The sequence below is a fragment of the Helicoverpa zea genome, chromosome 3, assembly GCF_022581195.2.
Source record: "Helicoverpa zea isolate HzStark_Cry1AcR chromosome 3, ilHelZeax1.1, whole genome shotgun sequence".
NCBI classification, from domain to species: Eukaryota; Metazoa; Arthropoda; class Insecta; order Lepidoptera; family Noctuidae; genus Helicoverpa; species Helicoverpa zea.
This window is the reverse complement of record NC_061454.1, coordinates 2916730-2937233: the sequence shown is the minus strand read 5'-3', so window position 1 is coordinate 2937233 and position 20504 is coordinate 2916730. Positions and strand designations below refer to the sequence as shown.

Here is a 20504-nt window from a genome sequence, read left to right as displayed (position 1 = left end):
ATAAATTATTATTCTAATATCTACCTACGTGTGTATGTTTACTATCAAATACATTGAACTTTGAATACATCATCATATAAATAATCTTTTCCAAACTATGTTGGGGTCGGTTTCCAGTCTCACAGGATGCAGGCTGAGTACCAGTGTTTTTAAAGGAGTGACTGCCTATCTGACCTCCTCAACTCAACTCCATACCCCTTGGGTAGACTGGTTGTCAGACTTACCTACTGGCTTCTGACGACCCGTAACGACTGCCAAAAATGTTCAATGACAGCCGAAAAAACATGAAGCTTATCTATGCATTATATATTATTATTATAACATCTACCTACGTATCTATGTTTACTAACAGTTACATTGAACTTTGAATAATTTGACATTAAAATGCCATTATTTCGTGCCTTAAACGTGTTTCCGCGCTCAGGTTAAATCCCGCGCTAATCGCTGTCAAAATCGGTTTGAAAAAAACATGGCGGACTTTGACCTCCGAATGCATTTTGTTTGTGGTCTGATTAACGAAAGAGTACTGTTATGCGATCATGTCAGACAAGATTCTCTCGCAGTTTCAACTACGTCCGGAGATGGGTGCTGAGAGTATCTAGGTACTTCTAACACCCGAATAGAAAGAAGCTTATGTCCATCTCTAGACTACGACCTATTTCTGTGTCTTTCATTTAAATTGGTTTAGACATTTAGTGTGAATGCGCTACTTACAAAGAGAGGAGAAGAGTAAAGAGAGTGTTAGATAAAATAAATGTTTATTTCGGGCTATCAATATTAAAACACATGGCCCCTGACCTGCTGTCAATAACAAAGATTAAATTGTTTGATAAATTGTGTATTTCCATATACATATTACTTCAATACTATATAATTAACAATTCTTTGCACGATTTTTCCCGTCAATAGCATCAATAAAATTCTTACGGAAGAATTGTCAGTCACATTGGTCTGTGTCAAGTAAAATATATACCCTGTTATAATTATGACTGTTAATTATTATTTGTTCTTAATTTTACATAACTTCCCAAAAAGGGGAGGGTCTTAATTCAAATATAATGTATTTTCACTATACTTATTTATTCTATTCTAACACGGGTATGTCCCTAAAGATTACAATGTAGGTAAATAGGAAACGTTTACATAGTTTACAAAATTCTCTATTGTGTCGTGTAGCAATTTTTATCTAAGTACATTATAGACAAGTGTTGTTGTAAATACCTTGGCAACAAAGTGTTGTTATGTTTTTAATATCTATTCAATTCTAAACATCATAATGATCCGTGGATCATCAGCCTTCCTTGTTTTTGCAAAACCAGTAGGTATATTTCAGTACATTTGAACAAAAACGACTGCACATTTTCATTATCTTATTCAGAGGTTTTTGAGAAAATCATGTGGTAGATAAATTTCTATTTTCAGCTTCAATGCTTATCGATGGAGCTGAAATAAGGATTTATTTTGCCCTCAAAAGATGCCTACAACAAAATAAAAATAAAATAGTAAGTAATTATAAGATCTATCACACTATAGTACTAGGTTAATGAAACTCGATGATCAACGTTAAAAAAAAAAAACATAAAATAAAAAAAAAATACCGTTAAAAAGTATTTAACCTACATCCCATTTTGGGGGAATAACTATAGCTAGTATACAGAATGATCGTTACAGGTGGTCGATACTCCGAGCGATGCACGTTACATTGAATGAGTGACGCATAGGGGACTCCCTATCGCTCCAACGTCTTGCGCTCACGCATATAAAAGCGAGCGCCGTACAAAAATTTCATTCGCTAGTCAGCTAGAGCAAGCAACAGTCGTGTGTAACACTGAAAACTTACATCATAAAAATCGTCGTTAATTCTGAAATAGAATTTTCACTTGTGAAGATCAATAAAAATAAAATAATAAACAAAATGAAGAAATACTCAATCCTCGGTAATAAGAAGAAGGTGACCATGGAACTGAATCCTACGCAACTGAAGATAGTTGGGAACAACTGTATCATCAGGGTTTCTGTCAACCACGGTGATATTGAAGTTGTGGGGAACGACTGTCGTGTCGAAGTGACTGACAACCATGGAGTGATTAACATAGTGGGGAATAACGGCATGGTGATTATCAGCAAGCGGTGGAAAGGCGACAGGGTGCAACTCCTCGGAGCTGGCTGCCATCTCGTGGTAGCAGGAAAGGAGAAAAGCACAGGAGGATACGAAGCCCAGCTTTCTCCCTTCAGCAAAGACCTGGATGACGTCATCGAGTCGATCTTCACATTCGTGATGCGGTGATGAAGTGTAGTGAACCCTGGACTTAAGTGCTGTGAATAGCTTCTTGTGTCAGTTCGCCTTCTGATAATCAGAAGAAACGCTCGTCGTAGAATCGGAGGTAATCGCTCTCTGCCGTAAATGAGAAGATTTTTCTTGTGTGTTGTAATAAATGCTTTGATTTATACCTGAACAGTTTTTTTTTTCCTTTGGAATTTAAATTGGTCCGATGTTATTCCCCTGAGCTTAGAATGGATTTGTTTTGTCTCTGTCTAACGCCTTGTGATGTAAGAGACGGGTGATAGCGTCATCATAACAGTTGTTTTTCTTAGTATCAATCTATTCAGTATCTTAAATGTTGATGTGTACAGTTTTTAAAGCTATCTTAATTGTTTTTGTAACCTATAAGAGGTTAATGATTTACTTACATAGGTATATTTTCAAATGTTCACCAGTACATAATATTTAACTGAAATTCATAGTAACTCAAAGTAAAGTCAGATGCAAATATATTTTCTTTATACTTTAGTACATGAACAAATACAGATAATAAGCCTAAACGGTCTAATCTTTTCTATCGAAAGAGGTACTTTAGGGTGAATTCTAACAGTAAACAAATTGATAGACTAAAACCGTTATGATAACCGTTATCGGCCTCTACTGCGCCTAATAGAAATTATTAAAAGTCAATACAAGTTATGTTACTTGAGTACCTCCTACATCTTCCGATCTACAGTTTTTTAATTTACATTGTAGCTTGCTAATATGGATTCCTCTGAGTACTAAATGCCTACATAAAGGAACTGTCATTCAGACTAACATTACCTAGGTAGTTACTAAGTTACCATATAAAACTAATACACTGATTGAACGACTATGCTTAAATAACTGGTCTTTCACATAGACCTCTCAAGATTGACAGATTAACCGCGGCCCTGGTACCTACACAAAAGGCCTACGACGCAACACGACGGTTTTTAGTCAGTAAGAGTCTGACACTCCCTCACCGCTGTTGATCCAGTTTTGAATGCCAAAAAGAGACGGTTGCTAATCCATCTATAACTCATCTCTCACACATCTTTCCATTCATAATTACACATTGTTTAAACTGTACTTACGTAGTATTGACACACCTGATGACATTTGTACAAGCATAGCAACAAATAAGGTCGAAGATCTTTTTATCACAAACAACATCACTTATGAATGAGTAATTAAAATCTTATCACATTACGTAGTATGATAGGCGTGATAAGGCAAGTTTATTATCATAGTACGTGCCTTATGCAGTCATAACCAATGACCTTGGCGTGTGTCTGATGACGTTGGTACTTTAATTGAGTACAGACAATTGACACTTCAGTTGATAAAACAAATTATTGTTGAAGGGAACTAAGCTTCCTTTGTGTTAGAAGTAAAAAGACTACAGCTGTAAAATTATTGATACTGCTCTGTTAGCTATTTCTGTTGTATTTAGTACCTTATACTGAAGAAATTACTCTCGATGTACCTGGATCAAACGTAGCCTTATATGAAAAGACATCCAGGAGAAACTAGTATTATACAGAAGTAACGTATTATGATCAATCCTATCATTGATTAACAAGCTATATTTTTTATGCTAACCAGCCTTTACAATCTAACACAGTCCTTTCTGAACCAAACCTTCATACCAATCACTTAAACAGTCGGTTAAAAAAATTACGATACATCAATCATATAAAAAATAGGTCTGTCTGAGTATAGAATGAAGCCATAACGTGACTAGCTTCAATTTAACCACCATAGTTAACACATTTACTATAATTACTGTACAGTTATATAGTACTGTGACAATGTTTGGGGTGACTACAAATTAAAGTGAAGGAAAAACTGTCCTATAAAAAGTCCTGAACATAGTTTTAGATTGAAAACCAGCGTCAGACTCTAGCTGTGTAGGTATGTATGGCTTGTGTCAATAAATATTTTTTGTTTCTTCTTTCTTTCTTTTGTTATGTTCCTTTGCCAACACAAGATTTAAGCACGCCCAATAGCTCCCAACAGCCCATCAATGTCTTCCTGAGTAATTAAAAAAAAACTCCTGTCAAATGTATTTTACAAGTAGGTACAATCAGCTTCATTAATTTTTAATTCGGGAAAAATGAAATACATATTAAAATTCAGTATTTTTCCTAACCCATGAATTGATAGGCCAATCTATTTAGTTTCTAAGCTAACAAACGATTAGAAACACGTGTGCCAACCGGATTTCCCGCAAAACCGATAGGTCACGACCACTGTGATAAACTATATAAGAAGTTCAAAGAAACTACTGTGTGTAGGTACTTTTAATGTAGATAAATATGATGGGTTCAATTGAAGAGTTCATACCATCATTGATGGTGTAGAATGAGCTATATTTAGATTGGTAGAGTAAAATATATGTGCCTCAAGACCAGCTAATGTCGATAGTTGTTTTATCCAGAAAAGGATATCAAGAATTGGTTGTATTTCTAACGTTGCAGCAAATAATATTGATATATCTTGACATCATTACGGATGTAAGCAAATTAAGTATTATTTTTGATAAAACTATATCAAAGATCTTATTGCTAATGAATGATGTCATACATAACCAGTGGAAAAATTGATAAAAGGGGAACAATGTCCAATTTAGATAAAATAGTAGACCTCAATGTCTAATCGAAAAACAATCCAGCTGATAGGCTATGTTCGTCATTATGCGTCAAAAATAACAATTTCTTTAAATGGGAGCATATCTTTGTATCATGCATTCCATTCTGAACTTGCATCATTCTCATTGTTTTGGGACATTTTATGCTGCTTATTTGATTTATTCCAAGGGAAACCTGTCAATTTGCATTATTTACCATTCTTTCTGTTGTTTAGTGATTCAACATTAATTTTATAATATATCTGGTCGCTGTAATGCGACTGGGGCGACACATTTTCTACATTTCTTAACGTTAATGATACTGTTTTATTTTGATTTCCATCTAAATTCTCACACGTCCATGCCATAAAAACACCATATTCTACTCTATCACGTCTTCAAATTCTCTCTCAATAACCACCTAATAATTTGCCCAAATACTAGTAATTTGGAACCTTGTCCCAATTTAAGCTTTCACCTTCGGAGCTTTCTCTTCAGGTAAATCCCCATCAACCTTCAGATCTTACCCAATAAAGCTTATGCAAGTTACGTAGATATTTTTATTTGAGGAAATTACAGTCTGTCTGGCTTACCTTGGTTAACTACGGATGTCCGATATGACCAATTTAAAAGATGTGTCAACCGGATCATCTTGTACTTGACTTGTCTGGGATTCTGTAAATTTTTTGAGACTTGTGAGATGGTTTTCCTTAAGATCTTTATTAGTTCCTGTATCGTGTGTGTGGTTTTTGATATGTTAATCTGCGGTTATTGTTGCTTTTGATATGCCATCTGTTGCTATTTATGGGATCTTAGCCAAAAGATTCCATCCTTGTGGTTAAGGATTATTTATTTGAGAAATGCTTATTTGAAAAGGTCGGGTTTGGCACGTGCAGGATTTTATTTTGTTTTTCGGAGTCATTCTTGGTTTTAGGCCTAATAGGTTCTTAAAACTATATGGATCAATTTAAAATAGAGGTATGGTCAATAATCGTATTTTTCTTAATCTTATTTCAAAAAAGTGATTGCAAAGATATTTGGTGTTAAATAGCCGCGTCCTTTGTGGTTGTATAAAAATGCTACCTATTCATATTCATAAGTGTGACATATTTCACACATTACGAATAGTCATAGTAATTATGTCGCGCGATACTATGAATAATAATCCAAACAAAACCTATTCTGAGAAAATTTACATAACAGTTTTGCACTATTTTCTTAAGACTTCGACATTTTCGCCGAAATTGTAATACAGTGCTGGCTTACAAAGATTTACGTCATTTCTGATACATTTTAAGCAAGCAATGTGTAAGATAATTGTTAAAAATCAGTTTTATCTTATCAGGAATTTTTCGCATCCTTGTATCAGTTTTGGTAGCTAACATGACATTGACTTTGAAATATCTGTTGAACGATAAGGAAAGAACAATCGTCAGTTAAGTAACTTCAAAGGAATGTGAGAAAGAATTTAAAGTATTTAGCAAAATGTTAATATACTTATTGAAATAACTAGCCTCTCGACCACTAACTCTGAGAAAATAAGGTACTCTGCAATTTTCGCTAGTAATCAACATATTTAATTAGGATAGTAGTGTAACAACTGATCATCAACACGATTGAATTTCGGCAAATCCCCTAACTTGCCGAGGGCTTTATATTTTGATATTTGCAAATAATATTATATTACTAGAACTGTCAACCAACCAATATATATTTTTTAATTTTATAGAAGAATACGGTCATCCAGATTGTCAGATGTTTTGTATAATGATTAGGGAGCTACGAGTATGTTTGTCTACAAGAGTAGAACACATTATCCACTCTTCGTTACCTGTCATATAAATACCATACAATATATTTGCTAATGTGGTGAGCCAAAATTTGCAGCACTTTATTTTTTGGAAACTCCTACCAACCAGTTTTGGAGACTGACCATAACATGTCATAAAAACTTGTAGTATGAAATGGTTGTTTACCTTCCAGTTAAATAATTCATCTGTATATCAACAATATGAGTTTATATGCAACGTGCATTCTGTATGACTCAGCTAAAGGAAATGCACTTTGGATTAGACTTCAAATGTCGTATGAGTTATGATTCATTATAAGTATTATGATTAGTGATATTTTTTGAATCTATGGGATCAAATGACTGATGTCTGATTATTGCGGCGATATTAAGCTGTTTTGTACATTTAATACCTAATTTGATTAATAGTCTTATGGATAACCTACTACAGATAGATTCTTTTTTGTGATTTGACATTTTTAAAGACTTTTAATGATTATCAAAACCTACGTATCTAGCAAGCCCTATTTACTTAATAATGAATTCTAATAAAATAAATAGTGACCTCCTTTGCAGCTTGGCTAGAAATCTGAGAATTTCATAAATACAATCCACCCTAAAAATATGGTCACCCCACGCCACTTGTTACGGCAGTTATTAGGTAAATGGGTAGACAACCACTCGAATGGCCACGATTACCCATAACACACCATAGATGGTACAGTTGGACAAATTAGTATAGTTACTCTTTACAAAAATATTCAAAATCACATTTGAAAATAATTGCTGTAATTTTGGCATATTCATTTATTAAAGTAGGAAAAAAAATCTTTTTCAAACACAAAAGACGCACACCAAATAACAGAAAAAAATCATTTTCCTTGAAATATTGTTCCTTGAAATTACTACTCTTTATCAGAACTACTTTCCCACTGGTATTTTTTAAACGTCATTATAGATTATTTTGTTTTATAACTATACAAAAACAAAATTATCTTGAAGATGTAAAATACGTTTTACGTTACTGTAGTGTGTGTAGGTACCTAATTATTATTTTGTGTGATAAAAAAATAACATTTTTAACAAACTAGCTTTTTTCTGCGGTTTCACCCGCATCTGATATGAACTACGGCCAGTAGCAGGACAAAATATAGCCTATAATAGTCGGGCATACATAGTCTAGTTTCCCAAAAGTGAAAAAAAATCCAAATCGGTTGTGTACTTGAGGAGACTTTGGGGAACAAACAAAAAAAAACTATGTTAGCCGAGAAGACTGCAACTTTCCAACAGTGAGAGAATAGTCTAAGTAAATAAATTGTTCTGTAAGTTCCTTCAAACAAAACAAACAAAAACTTATTTTCTTTCTATTATATCAGTATTAATGTCGTTGACTGTACTTCACCTTGATCGATATCTTGTCCATTTGCTATATGAACTCTGGCTATCAGTCGATAACTAGACGATTCAATCGCTTTGTTTAGACTTTTGATAATTAGCCACCAATTTGAAATCCATATGCAACATCGATATTTTGATTGTGAGAAATTACTTGCAATTTTATAAATGTAAACAAAAGCATTAGAGAAAATAACTGGTAATACAAATTTTATTTGGATACCTACTTCATTTTACTTAAATCCGTACGGACATACAAAACAGAATATCTTCATGATGAGACATATTTTTTACGAATAGAAAAAAAACGTGTTTCTTCCTTCTTATATCTAACTCAGAAAAATATAGAATGACATCAGACAAGTGTAATAAAATTAGACTGACCGGTGAAATCGACAAAACGTGTATAATTTAAACAAATAGATGTCCATAAATATTTTACTTTCTCTTAAAATTTGTAGAAAACACTCTAACTTTTTACAACTGTTAAATTAACAACTACTTTAATTAAATAGCCAAATAATTTGAATAAATTAAAAACTCAATTTTTACTTCCAAGTCCAGTATGCTAATTGCACAAAAAGATCAGGTTCCACCGAGATTTGAACTCGGATCGCTGGATTCAGAGTCCAGAGTGCTAACCGTTACACCATGGAACCGATGAGAGAATGGTCGAAATTAGCTATCTGTTTATACGTGTGTGTAGTTATTGGTGTGTTTTTCTAGAATGTCTTAATTTTTTTTAGAAAGGTGCTCAAAATGAACTAAACGAGTTTATTTTGAGATGGAATAGAATCATAACTTCTATTGTATTTTTTTTAATGTGTAGCGTGGAATTTAATTTTTCAAGCCATTTTTTTATTTTTATTTTTTTTTTATAATGGGTTTCTTCAAAGAATTTACTTGTAGGTACATATTTCATCAGCAGATTGGGTGCAAATAATAATTTAATTCCAATTATTCATTCCACCAGAATCATTTTGTCTCTCTCTCTTTTGATGCTGACTGTACTTTGTGACTGAAGACGCCTTTCATACGTTAATTTTAAAGAATTTACTATTTCCTATTATCTATGTACTAATCATTTTTATCACTTTTTTAAAGTGAATGTTTACTACTTATTTACAAAGGATTATCTTAATCCTTACAATTACTACCTACTTACTTTGGTAAAAAAATAATTAGGTATCATAAGTAGGTAAATAAATTGATAATCCATAAAACATTTTTTGAACGGCATATGTTTAATGACGTCACAACAGATTTGAATCAATTCGTTTCGTACAAAACATTTGTTTAAATAAATAATTTGAATATTCATTGAACTAACCCAATGTCACGTGTTACAAGGATAAGTAAATAATTAAGAATAATATTTTGATAATGTAATATGTTCAGCACCTTTTTTCGCCGTTTTACAATAACTACCTATATAAATAGTTAATTGGTAATATGCATTTAAGTACCTACATAATTAGGTACCTACTTAAATAGTAAAAATAAGTAAAACGTTTAAGTAAGACACAACGTGTTACATATAGTTTTTTTTTTTTAAATATTGAATGTCAAATACATGTGTAGGTACTTAATCAGTGAAATGGCTTCAGTAACGCAAACTTAACTTAAACTTAAGTATTTGGTGCGAACGTTACTTCGAGATTTTATTTTATTGTTATAGGAAGACAGAATTGTTAATGAAACTGAATTCTCTACACATCATTGCGTGGTAAAACGCTGTATGTACAAAAACTAAATTAATAAGCCCATTAAGCTATTCGTTCATGCATCGATATTAATTCTAAGAAATTCGTGACACTCTCATTAAAATTATCGACATTAGCAAAAACAAGTGTGTCAAGAAAATAAATTGCTTTACAATAATGGACTTTCTGCTTTACTAATAAGGTTTAATTTACTCAGACAATATTATAGTGGCTATTTTGTTTAAATTATTACAATGTAGTTAGGAAGATAGTGGTATCTTATTTCGCAACTCTTGTCTCATCCAGCACGGTTCCATGGTGTAATGGTTAGCACTCTGGACTTTGAATCCAGCGATCCGAGTTCAAATCTCGGTGGAACCTTGGATACTTTTTGTTGATTTTTAATTTAGAGTTTTTTACATTTTTTATAGGGAAGTTGATTTATTAATTTGATTCAAGCATGGCGATCCAACGAGGTAATGCTGCCAGCCTCTTGGGCACGCTCCCAGTTGACAGCGATGGGGACGAATTTTTTGACGCTTTTTAGTTGTTTGTTTTACTAGGATAGTTTTTGATTTTTATTGTAAATATGTATTGTAAATATCTATGTAAATAAAAAAGTACAATTTGATTCAAGACCTATTAGATTATTATTACTTTTCAGTTTGTTTTTTTTTATCGCGTTATTGCAAATACTTTGAAAATGTAAATACTTATCAAAAAGTAACTAATGACATCTTTTTTCTAAACCTGAAATTCTGCTGGGAAACAAAACTAAATCATTAGTTGGACTTTGAATATGTTTTTTACACGAGACATGAAAAAAAATTTGCTATTTAGACAAAATCAGGCCTAAACAACAATTTTTGCTGCATATTCATATTTTTGTTCTACTTTTACTATTGTGAACATTTGCTTAAATTGAATCATTAAATCTAAATCCGCAACATAAAAAACACACAGCATTGTATCAAATTACAACTATTATGTCATAATTGTCTTACCCTACAATTACAAACACCCGCCCCAAAAACCTATTTTCTACCAAAAAATAAAACAAAATAAACATTGAGCCATTTAATTACCAAAAGCCAAGGTTTTGAACATAAAAAAAAATCGCCTGACATGTCGAGTTTTGGCAAAAAAAGGCCCTAAGTGGTAATAATTCGTGTTAAAAAACGTCCCCAGATTATTTTGGCCGTCGATCACACCCAAGTAACCCAGTCCCGCCCAAGGCCTCCTGGGTATCGTATTACTTTAATGAAAAAGCATCAAATAACGTAATTGACGGTGTGACGGCGTGACACGATCGGAAGGGGTTGCCAGGTGAAAAGTTCTACTGAACAGGTAAAAATATTTTCCAGTTTCAGCAAGAATTAACAACTCTCTTCTGAAGTTTTAGTATTCTAATTATGCAGTTTCTAATAGTTTTTCAGAAGTTTTCAAAACAAACTTTTGGTTTTATTCTGGGGAAATTGACAAGTACCTAAGAACTGATCTAGTGTCCTTATCTTCTGCATCTTAAATGTTGATAAAGAAAACACCTTCTACCTATATCTCCCAATATTTCAAGGAGTTTTTCTCGCATTTTCCCCACAATTTCCTTCAACCCTGGCAACACTGCCGTGACAAGGCGTGACAGTGTCGAGCAGGCAGTCTCCCGGGACACACAATTTATTAATCAGAAATAATAATTCACCAGTAATGTGGGCAGCGCGTGAGTTCTATGCGATAACCATCGCTCGTAATCGAAAGGGTTAAGTTTAGGGTTGCCACAGAAATAATGGTGATTTTTGATATAATAAGTGGAAAGGAATGCTAAATTGTGGGTCATGGTTGATATTTGGCAACGTTAAGGGTAGGGTAGACTTTCACTCCATGTAAAATACTGTTAGGTACTCAACTGCACCTGGTTATACTGGAAGCCTTTAAACATTGTTTTGTAATAGCTAGTCACATGATGGTTTACTTTCCTCGGGTCGATAAGACATTGCTGAGCTTTTTTAAACAGTGGTTTCTGAGTCAGACCCAAAAAGTATCCCATTATGATAGGAATAACATTTAAAGTTGAGTCCTATTTATTTGGACAAAAACTAATGAAAATTTGCTTTGTAAGTTCGAATTATTTAAAAGGTCGCTGTGTTAACTAAACTGTTTTAGCTAATTAATTATTAGCAATTACGACTATAATATATTTTATTATAATATAATAATGGCTTTTTATTAACATAAAGTGACAGCCCTAGTTTTGTGGTGGGTTACACATTGAAAGTTAAGGTAAACTTTACTGAAAGGTGTGCATAATTATGAAAAAAATAATTTAAAAAAACAATACGAGTGTATTTACTGTACAGTTGTAAAAGAAATCATATTTATTAGAGGTAACTACTTATATTTATTTATTAGTAAAAGGCAAATCTTTTTAGACCCATTCCACTCCAGGGTGTAGCTGAAAGGAGCGTCAGAATTTTATACTAAGTTAAATCTGTCTGTGTTCCTTCTTCGTCGGAGCCCTTTGCGTTGGCTTATCATATCAGTCACCAAAAGTGCAACAAAACTTGCATTACTTACCTATCGCCTTGACTTTAAAACCTTGTTTAACTAAACCTTTACTTACCAACAGTGCCAACCAACACGATTTTTAATCCACATACTAACGCTTGAAATCCCAAGGCGCTCCAGCGAAAGAGTTCGCTTTTTTAATTAAAGTAATCAGTAAATTCGTAAGGGCGCGGCCAGACACATGAATGCTGAACATATGGTAATTAGCAAGGGTTTTGCATATCGCAGTGTATCAGGGCTTTTAGTTGACTGATAAATTGGGGAACTCCACCCAATTTTGATTTTGGAATTATGATGATGTGATTTTTTATGCAGTTGGGGGATTTTGGAATTTGGTTGATTTTTTATTGAGAGAGCAAGTAGGTAGGGATGTGTCTTACGACGTAAAATTTACGTCCAGTCAAAATTATTTCTAACAATGTTTTTTTTTTTGTTAATTAACCAAGAAATCTTAGTGATACCTACTTAAATATATTTAAGAACATGTTTTTTTCGAGTAGGTCAAAATTAATGAATAGTTAACTATGTTATTTTGTGATTTTCATAGTTCTGTGATATATTTTATTAACCGATATTTAAAATGCAAAAAAATATTAAGTGCAGTTTTGGGTTAAGAATTACTTAGTACGTAAGTATTTCAATTAGGTACGTCAAAATCTATATACATTATACAATAAAGATAGGAATGAACAATGTGAAAGGCCAATGAAAACGGTTTTTAATAATTTTATTGCTTTTTAGATTATTTTTTTTTTACTTTAGAGTATTTATTTAGAAAAAAAAAAAATATTTTAAATGTGTTGAATGTTTTTAAAACAGTAATAAAACTATATTTCACAAATCACAATTGTTATATTTTTCTCATATCATCTAACTCTGACAAGAGAGCAATTTCAACAAAACGGACCATTATCTTCCCTAACCTTTTCTATGCCAAAAGATCAGGTTCCACCGAGATTTGAACTCGGATCGCTGGATTCAGAGTCCAGAGTGCTAACCGTTACACCATGGAACCGACGAGAGTTTGGTCGAAATTAACCACTACTATCGCAGCACTTTCACCAGCTAATGCTAATTTCGTCTAAAGATCTCGTCCGTGACCTAGAAACATGTCTAAGAATGTGTGAACTGAGAGAATCTATTTTTGTTGGAGATTGTAAGTGTACCTATGTTCTATGTTTGTAGCATCTTTAAATCTTTTACTCGATTTTAATGAAGCAATCAAAAAAGTTGAAATTAGAAAGTCTCGTATAATCGGATGCATACTCATTATCATCTTTAAAAATTCAGATAGGTATAAGACGAAAAAACCTATTTGCAGTAAAATACATAAAGCTTCAGTTGTTATACGTTGCGAACATAAATAACAATTCAGGAAACAAAATATTGAATGTTTTGTAAGTAGGTATGCAAAACTTTCAATTTCCTATTCAATAACTTTTTAACTTAGATACGAGGTTTTCTGAGGTCTATCGAATCTCTATGGATCTTTTTGACATCTGTCAAATTTATTGTACCGCTTTCAAAGTCTGTTTGTCGTTATTATTTAATGAAAGTATATTTTTGGTGAGAATAACTACGACCGTTGAAGGGTTAAAAAAATTACCTATATAAAATCAGTTCGGGGATGTAGGGGGAAATTAGTTCTATGAGTTTTATTTTGCAAATAATACTATTACGATTATGAAAAAAACTTTATTGTTTTTTTTTTTTTTTTTTTTTTTTTATCTTAGGTGTAAAACGCGTGGATAATCTTTCGATAAAAAATAATAAGTACCTATTTAGACATGACCTACACAATATGTAATTTATAGACACTATTTTTTTAATCAAATACTTCATAATCTTATTTATTGCAGTTTTATTGTCTCTCAATGCTTGACGCAAAAAACTTACGTTTGCTGATTATGTAGGTATGTCATAAGTTGCGGCACAAAGATTTATGATTTACATATAGTAGAGTGGCATAAAAGTATTATCTGCTTAATTTATATACTTAGCTAGAATACATATAATACATACCTATATTTAAAAGTGAAAGCTTTATAAAAATAATTGAAAATAAAAGGATTGGCTGGGGAATCTTTCGATAGTATTATTAAAAGAATATAAAAAACATCAAATTAGTTTGTCGGTTATTTAACTTTGTCTGTTACTGCGAAAAAAAAAATCTTATCTTTGTCCAAATAATAAAGAAACCCACAAACCAACAACACCCCTTTATTCCAAAAAATATTTAACCCTAAAGACCCACGTCCATACAACAGACAACCTAAAAAGACACAGATACGTCAAATATAAAGTTACATAGAAGTGGCGAAGAGCCCCTAAGCGTTTATCCCTCATTGTAACTCTATAACATATTTATTGGCGGGAACATTCGAAAATGGAATGGCTCCTTGGAGTAACCGACGGTTGTAACGGCCGAGTCGTCCGCCATTTTACATTTTTATTTTGTCAATAGTTAATGTGATGGGAATGTACGTGGACGAGAGGAATATTTTGTGAATAAGGTTGGCCACTTGAGAATTAAGTTTTTTTCTTATGTAAATATGATTTATCTGGAGAAATGATAATACAGAATTGTTAAATGTGAGCTGGAAAGCTTTGGGATACCTGGGTATTAAAATATTTAATTGCGTTTTTTTTTTCAGCCACCAACAATAGGATAAAGCCAAATAAATTATGGCTCTTAAAACATATAATTAAATATTCAATGGATTTAATACTATGTAGACTGAGTACAAGATTTGTAACCAACAGATCAACACCACAATCATTCTAAAACACATTAAAAAAAATAAGCATATAAAAAACCTGAAAAAAATAGATATCGTAAGACAAATCCCACGACCCTAATCTCATGTTAACCCAACGCGCGACGTCCACGGGCATACATTTGCGGAGTCGCTTAGCGACCGCTATAAAATATTGTTTTTTACCAATATTCCGACCGGGACTACATCTGCAAACTGACTAGGCTAGGAGCTCGACTACCAGGGATTTTGTGATTTAATTTTCTATTTTGGTTTTGGCTTAACAAAAATATAATATAGACCTATTTACAAATACGTAGAAAAAATATTGTACACAATAAAACTGATAAAATGCTGCTAAAGTGCGTCAAAAATTCCTTCACTTTTGCTATTGGAATAAATCATAACAGTTAAAATAAATAAAACGGAAGTTACAATAACATTAATGTTGAATGCTTAAAAAAAATGGTAATGAATAAAACTAATAATTAAACCTTGGTTGGAGATAGGTACTTTTAAGGGTTTAACTCGTAATTATCTTAAAAGTACAAACGGGTAGGTGACGTAAAAAACATCAGCCATCAATTTCTCATATTCAGATTTCTGTAACAAATAGTTTTAGACTTAATATGCAAATGACTTATTTTTTTATTTCCCACATTTTTACCACTCCAGTCCAAAAAAAAGGCCCGTCTCTAACCCCCAGGCTCTCAAACTACACAAAGTAAAGGTGGCAATATGAAATATGAAAACATCGGGCATCGGACCACGGAGCGCTCATATATTGATTGACGTATCTGAATATTTTATACTACCTCATCTCTGCTTGGACGATGAGCTGGATGTGGCATGTATCTACGTCAAAAAGTAGGCTAAGAAAGTTTTTGGTTCTGTATTTTTTTGTTTTATGAAAAGTATGCCTCTCTTTGTTGGGTTGTATCTCACCAATGATATTGGAAAGACCCTACAAACTAGGATGTCATTGGTCTGCTTAATTCACAGCTGGTTTCTTCAGCTGCTGAGCAGTGCCGGGTTAAAAAGGCCCAGATTAAGGACAAGGTTCGTGGAAAACATAAACTAAATAAAATGATGATTTAACGTGAACTTGGGCCTTACTAGGCTATCGTGACGGAGCAGCAAAAACTACTAGGAAAAACAGAGTAGGTACTTAGGCTCCAAGCTTCCTGAATTTTAAGGCCTATTAGACTAAGATTTGGCCGATCCACCATTCATTAAATACACAAATAATAATACTTACAAGAATTCCGTTACCAACGTAAAACAACAATAAACGTAATGACGTCACAAATTCCTTCATAAATATTTATCCAAGTGTTACTATTACAACATCCATTGCTCGTTTTGTATGTCTATTAAATATATTTTAATGAGTAAAATCTTCAATGTATGACCATGTGCATACGTCATATTAAAGATGGACAATGTCACGTTGATTCGATACGGTTTATGATAATGGGTTTTTCAAAGTATTGGAAGACAGAATAATATTATCGTAATATGAAACTATTATTTATATTTTCTATTTGAATGTTTTGTAGCATTTTCATGCAAAGAGAAATTATAAATAGATGCACCTGTTAACCGTCCACGTGTCTAGTAAAATGGCCGATTCATGAATTTAAAATAAAAAATTACATAGAAGATGATACATAAGTAGATACTGTCGATTAGGTAAAAAGTATTTGCAGTTTATTTCAAACTATCCAATGTACGTTTTAACGAAATCCTACGTTTTAAAAATATTGTAATGTTCGCTTTGAACTAGCCCTTGAACGCATCAACTGCGGAAAATCTTAGATATTTGTAGACAACCGTGTTTCAAAAGTTTTAATTAGGTAGATTTTCAATTCATTGTTCGTCAAAGAATCCCAAAAAATGAACTTAATAAAAAAAAAACACAATTTCCTCTGCCAAAACGTTCACTAATTTCCAAGACGTTCTTCGTAAGAAAAAAAAGGGTATTTTTCCAACAAATCAGTCAACTGCTTGACACCTCGAAACGGTTGTCGCCCTGACAAGTATTTACGACGAAGGGAAAGAAAAAAAACTTTGCACACTATACCCACTTTTCATTTGAAATGTAATCTAAACGACGAACGACAAATGAGGTTCGGACCTGACTCTTTTCCACCTCTTTTTGCCACTTTCCATTTTTTTTCTGCAGCTTCATTCTTTTTTCTTGGCGCTTGTTGTGAATAAGGAATTGCCACTGACCTCTATATTGGGAACTAGCTTCTGCCCGCGACTTCGTACGCGGATAAAGTCCCTTATGCCAGCGACTACGGGGTGAGCAAAATCAAAGATCTGAACCGTCTGATATTGTATTTTAAGGGCCCGTTGACTTGAAAACAACGGAATACGCATAGCCATTAGAAACGTTCCATATATTTAATTTTTGTACTTCAACGGCAAAAGCACAGCAGACTAAACAAAACGCTGAGAACTGAACCGCAAAAGACGTGACCATAGGGATAAAAGTAGTGATTCTAATTAGTCCGCATTTAAGTTGTGTGTGGCAAAAATATTACACGTATTAATACGTTAAAAAAAAACATTAAATGTTACTGAGATGACAAAGTCGTGATGACTTAGTGGAAGTCGTGGTGGTTTAGTGGGTAGAGAACCAATCTCTCAAGTATGAGCGTATGTCTTTGATTCCTGGTCTGGCAAGTACCTGCCAATGCAACTTTTCTAAGTTCGTATGTACTTTCTACGTATATTTTGGATACCAATGATCGTTATTTGGAGGGGATGTTAAACTGTAGGTTCCGGCTGTCATTGAACATTCTTGGCAGTCGTTATGGGTAGTCAGATGCCAGTAAGTCTGACCAGTTTTACCAAGGGGTATTGGGTTGAGCGGGTAACTGGGTTGTGGAGCTCAGATATGCAGTTGATCCTTGTAAAACACTGGTACTCAGTTACATCGTGACTGGAAGTCGACTCTAACATAATTGGGACAAAGGCTCTTGAGATAATAACGACAATAATAATGAGATATAAGCACCGCAGGACATCTGAGGCTGATGACGGGGAGTAGCGACCCCGGTGGGCTATATATACTGAGTTCTCCAGGGTATACTGTCCCCCATCTCCGGCCGGTCGGAGTGAACCATGACGGGGGTAGGTCTCACGCCTCTGGTTTGGCTTGGCCGTCCAGAGTGGAGTCGCTAGAGCAGGGTTAGTAGCCCTGCTCGGAGGATAGGTGCCTCGTGGTAAGTGACCCACAGGGAGCGCGTAATCTGCGTTTAAAATCCGCCGAGGTATCCTCACCATTATTTTAGGATTATGTAAAAGACGGACTAATTACTTTTTTTGATTCAACATACTACCTATTTCATAACATTCATTTCTATACATTTCAAGTGTAGTATTGCTCTTGAAGTTCCACATCAGGTGTTCCAGATCTTCGATGTATATACGTCAATAGAGAGTGCTTATCAGGTTGAACCACTTTTGCTAAAACGTCATATCTTTATATGCTATAGTCTAGCTGGGCTCCTGGCGTTCCGCATCAGGTGTTCTACATCTTCAATTTTTATAAGTCAACAGAGAGTGCTTATCAGATTGAACAACTTTTGCTAAAACGTCACACCTCTATATGCTATAGTCTAGCTGGGCCCCTGGAGTTCCGCATCAGGTGTTTTAGATCTTCAATTTGTATAAGTCAATAGAAAGTGCTTATCAAATTGAACAACTTTTGCTAAAACGTCATACCTGTATATGGTACAGAGAAGCTGGGCTCTTGGGATTCCACATCAGGTGTTCCAGATCTTAAAATTTATTATCTCAGCTGAAAATGCTCATCATATGAAACAATTTTTGCCATGGCACCATATTTGTATCTCTTATAGTTTTGTTGGTCTGTTGGTGTTCTGCATCAGGTCTTCAAGTTTCGAAGATAAATTATAGCCTATATGTTGACAAGGCTTAATACTGATACAACAAAGAAAAAATCATTGAAATCCGTCCAGTAGTTCCGAAGATTAGCGTGTACAAACAAACAGACATACAGACATACAGACATACAGACATACAGACAAACAGACAGAATTTTTTTTTTGGATTTGTGCTCCATTACTGTTTCTAAACCCCACCCAATTATTATTTTTTTAATATATTTAATGTACAGACACAGTTTTTTTACAGATTTATTATATGTATAGATTGCGTTTGTTTTTTTTAATAACAAAATTTAAAAAGTAGTGTTCTGTGGAATCTTATTTCATAGGTTTTGAAATTAGCAAAATTGAAGCCTACTTGAATCAAATTGATACAATCAGTTAATTTTGGAACTATAATTTGTTAAATACTCGTCATTAACTCCTTCGATCATTGATTGAAATCTATTGGTAGATATAATAGACTATTATGTACTCTTTATTTGGTAAAAACTACAGTGAGATCCTCAATACAAGTTTTCAGTTTGATATAAATACGGAAATACTTCCTACACTAAAATGAATGATAGTAGAAATCTGCTGAAAACTAAAATTTCTTTGCCTTCAACGCAGATCAGAGACGCTCAATTTCCCAAACTTAAACAACCACTACGAACTTTTTAATCCAACATCTTATCCCAAACAAATTTCTTTCAGAATCGAATTCCTTTGTACCCCTTTGTAAACAGTTAAAAGACAACCGCACAGAACGATTTGTCCGCCGTCTAGCGCTATATTGCGCGACAAGACTGATGATGCGCCGGCGTCGCCCTTTTAATAAAATATTTAGAGAATAGGGATGTGGTAAAGGCAGATCGACTTTTGTTTATTGGAAGTTGTTTTTTTTAAGGAACTCTTTATAGTCCTTGTGTTTGGATTTGATGTGTTCGTATCGAGTGAGCTGCAGGTTTAATCACCTGGTAAGCCTTAGCGTCTCAGTTTTTAAGTAATTCTTTTTCGAGTGAGTTAAATCATCAGAGAATCCTCGGTGTCAGAGTATAGAAGTAAAAAAGTATGCAAATAAGTATTTTTTTCCAATTTATAACGGAAGTTCGATTTTGAATTCATCCTCAATCAATTTAATTTGTGCTGAAACGGTTCTCAAAACTCAACCGATATCGTCATGCAGTCTTTTAAAATATCCTTCGTGATATAGTGTTTTTTGTATAAAATATAATATGCAAATATCGAAACTGTCATGTTTATAATATCAGTGTGACTAATGAGTGTAAATATGTTTTTCTTTCTTTCCTTCCTTCCCACGCAGCGTAGGCTACAAATATTTTCTCGTCTTTCCCATCCCTAGTCCCTAAAAAGACGGATTACTTGTAGACAATAATCTTTATATCAGTACTTTTGTTGTAAGGTGTAACTTTTTCGATTTTACTCAGCGTCTGAGTTTTCCAATTTGATAGTTTGGTATT

The 20504-nt window shown here is 33.5% G+C and overlaps 1 protein-coding gene and 3 non-coding genes across 4 annotated transcripts; 2 read left to right on the top strand and 2 right to left on the bottom strand.

Moving 5' to 3' along the window:
- The first annotated feature begins 1870 nt into the window (after nt 1-1870).
- Nucleotides 1871-2456, top strand: LOC124645937. The gene has a single exon (XM_047185918.1). It carries the CDS (start codon nt 1916-1918, stop codon nt 2285-2287), a length of 372 nt encoding a protein of 123 aa, XP_047041874.1. The 5' UTR covers nt 1871-1915; the 3' UTR covers nt 2288-2456.
- A 6231-nt stretch (nt 2457-8687) lies between these two features.
- On the bottom strand, nt 8688-8759 carry Trnaq-cug. The gene has a single exon. It is a non-coding gene; the product is annotated as a tRNA-Gln (tRNA).
- Nucleotides 8760-10112: 1353 nt separating this feature from the next.
- Trnaq-uug lies at nt 10113-10184 on the top strand. Its single transcript has one exon. It is a non-coding gene; the product is annotated as a tRNA-Gln (tRNA).
- Nucleotides 10185-13308: 3124 nt separating this feature from the next.
- On the bottom strand, nt 13309-13380 carry Trnaq-cug. Its single transcript has one exon. It is a non-coding gene; the product is annotated as a tRNA-Gln (tRNA).
- Between the last annotated feature and the right edge of the window lie 7124 nt (nt 13381-20504).

What these genes read in the sequence shown, in the direction of transcription:
- LOC124645937 (XM_047185918.1), top strand. Translation starts at nt 1,916, where the DNA reads ATGAAGAAATACTCAATCCTCGGTAATAAGAAGAAGGTGACCATGGAA.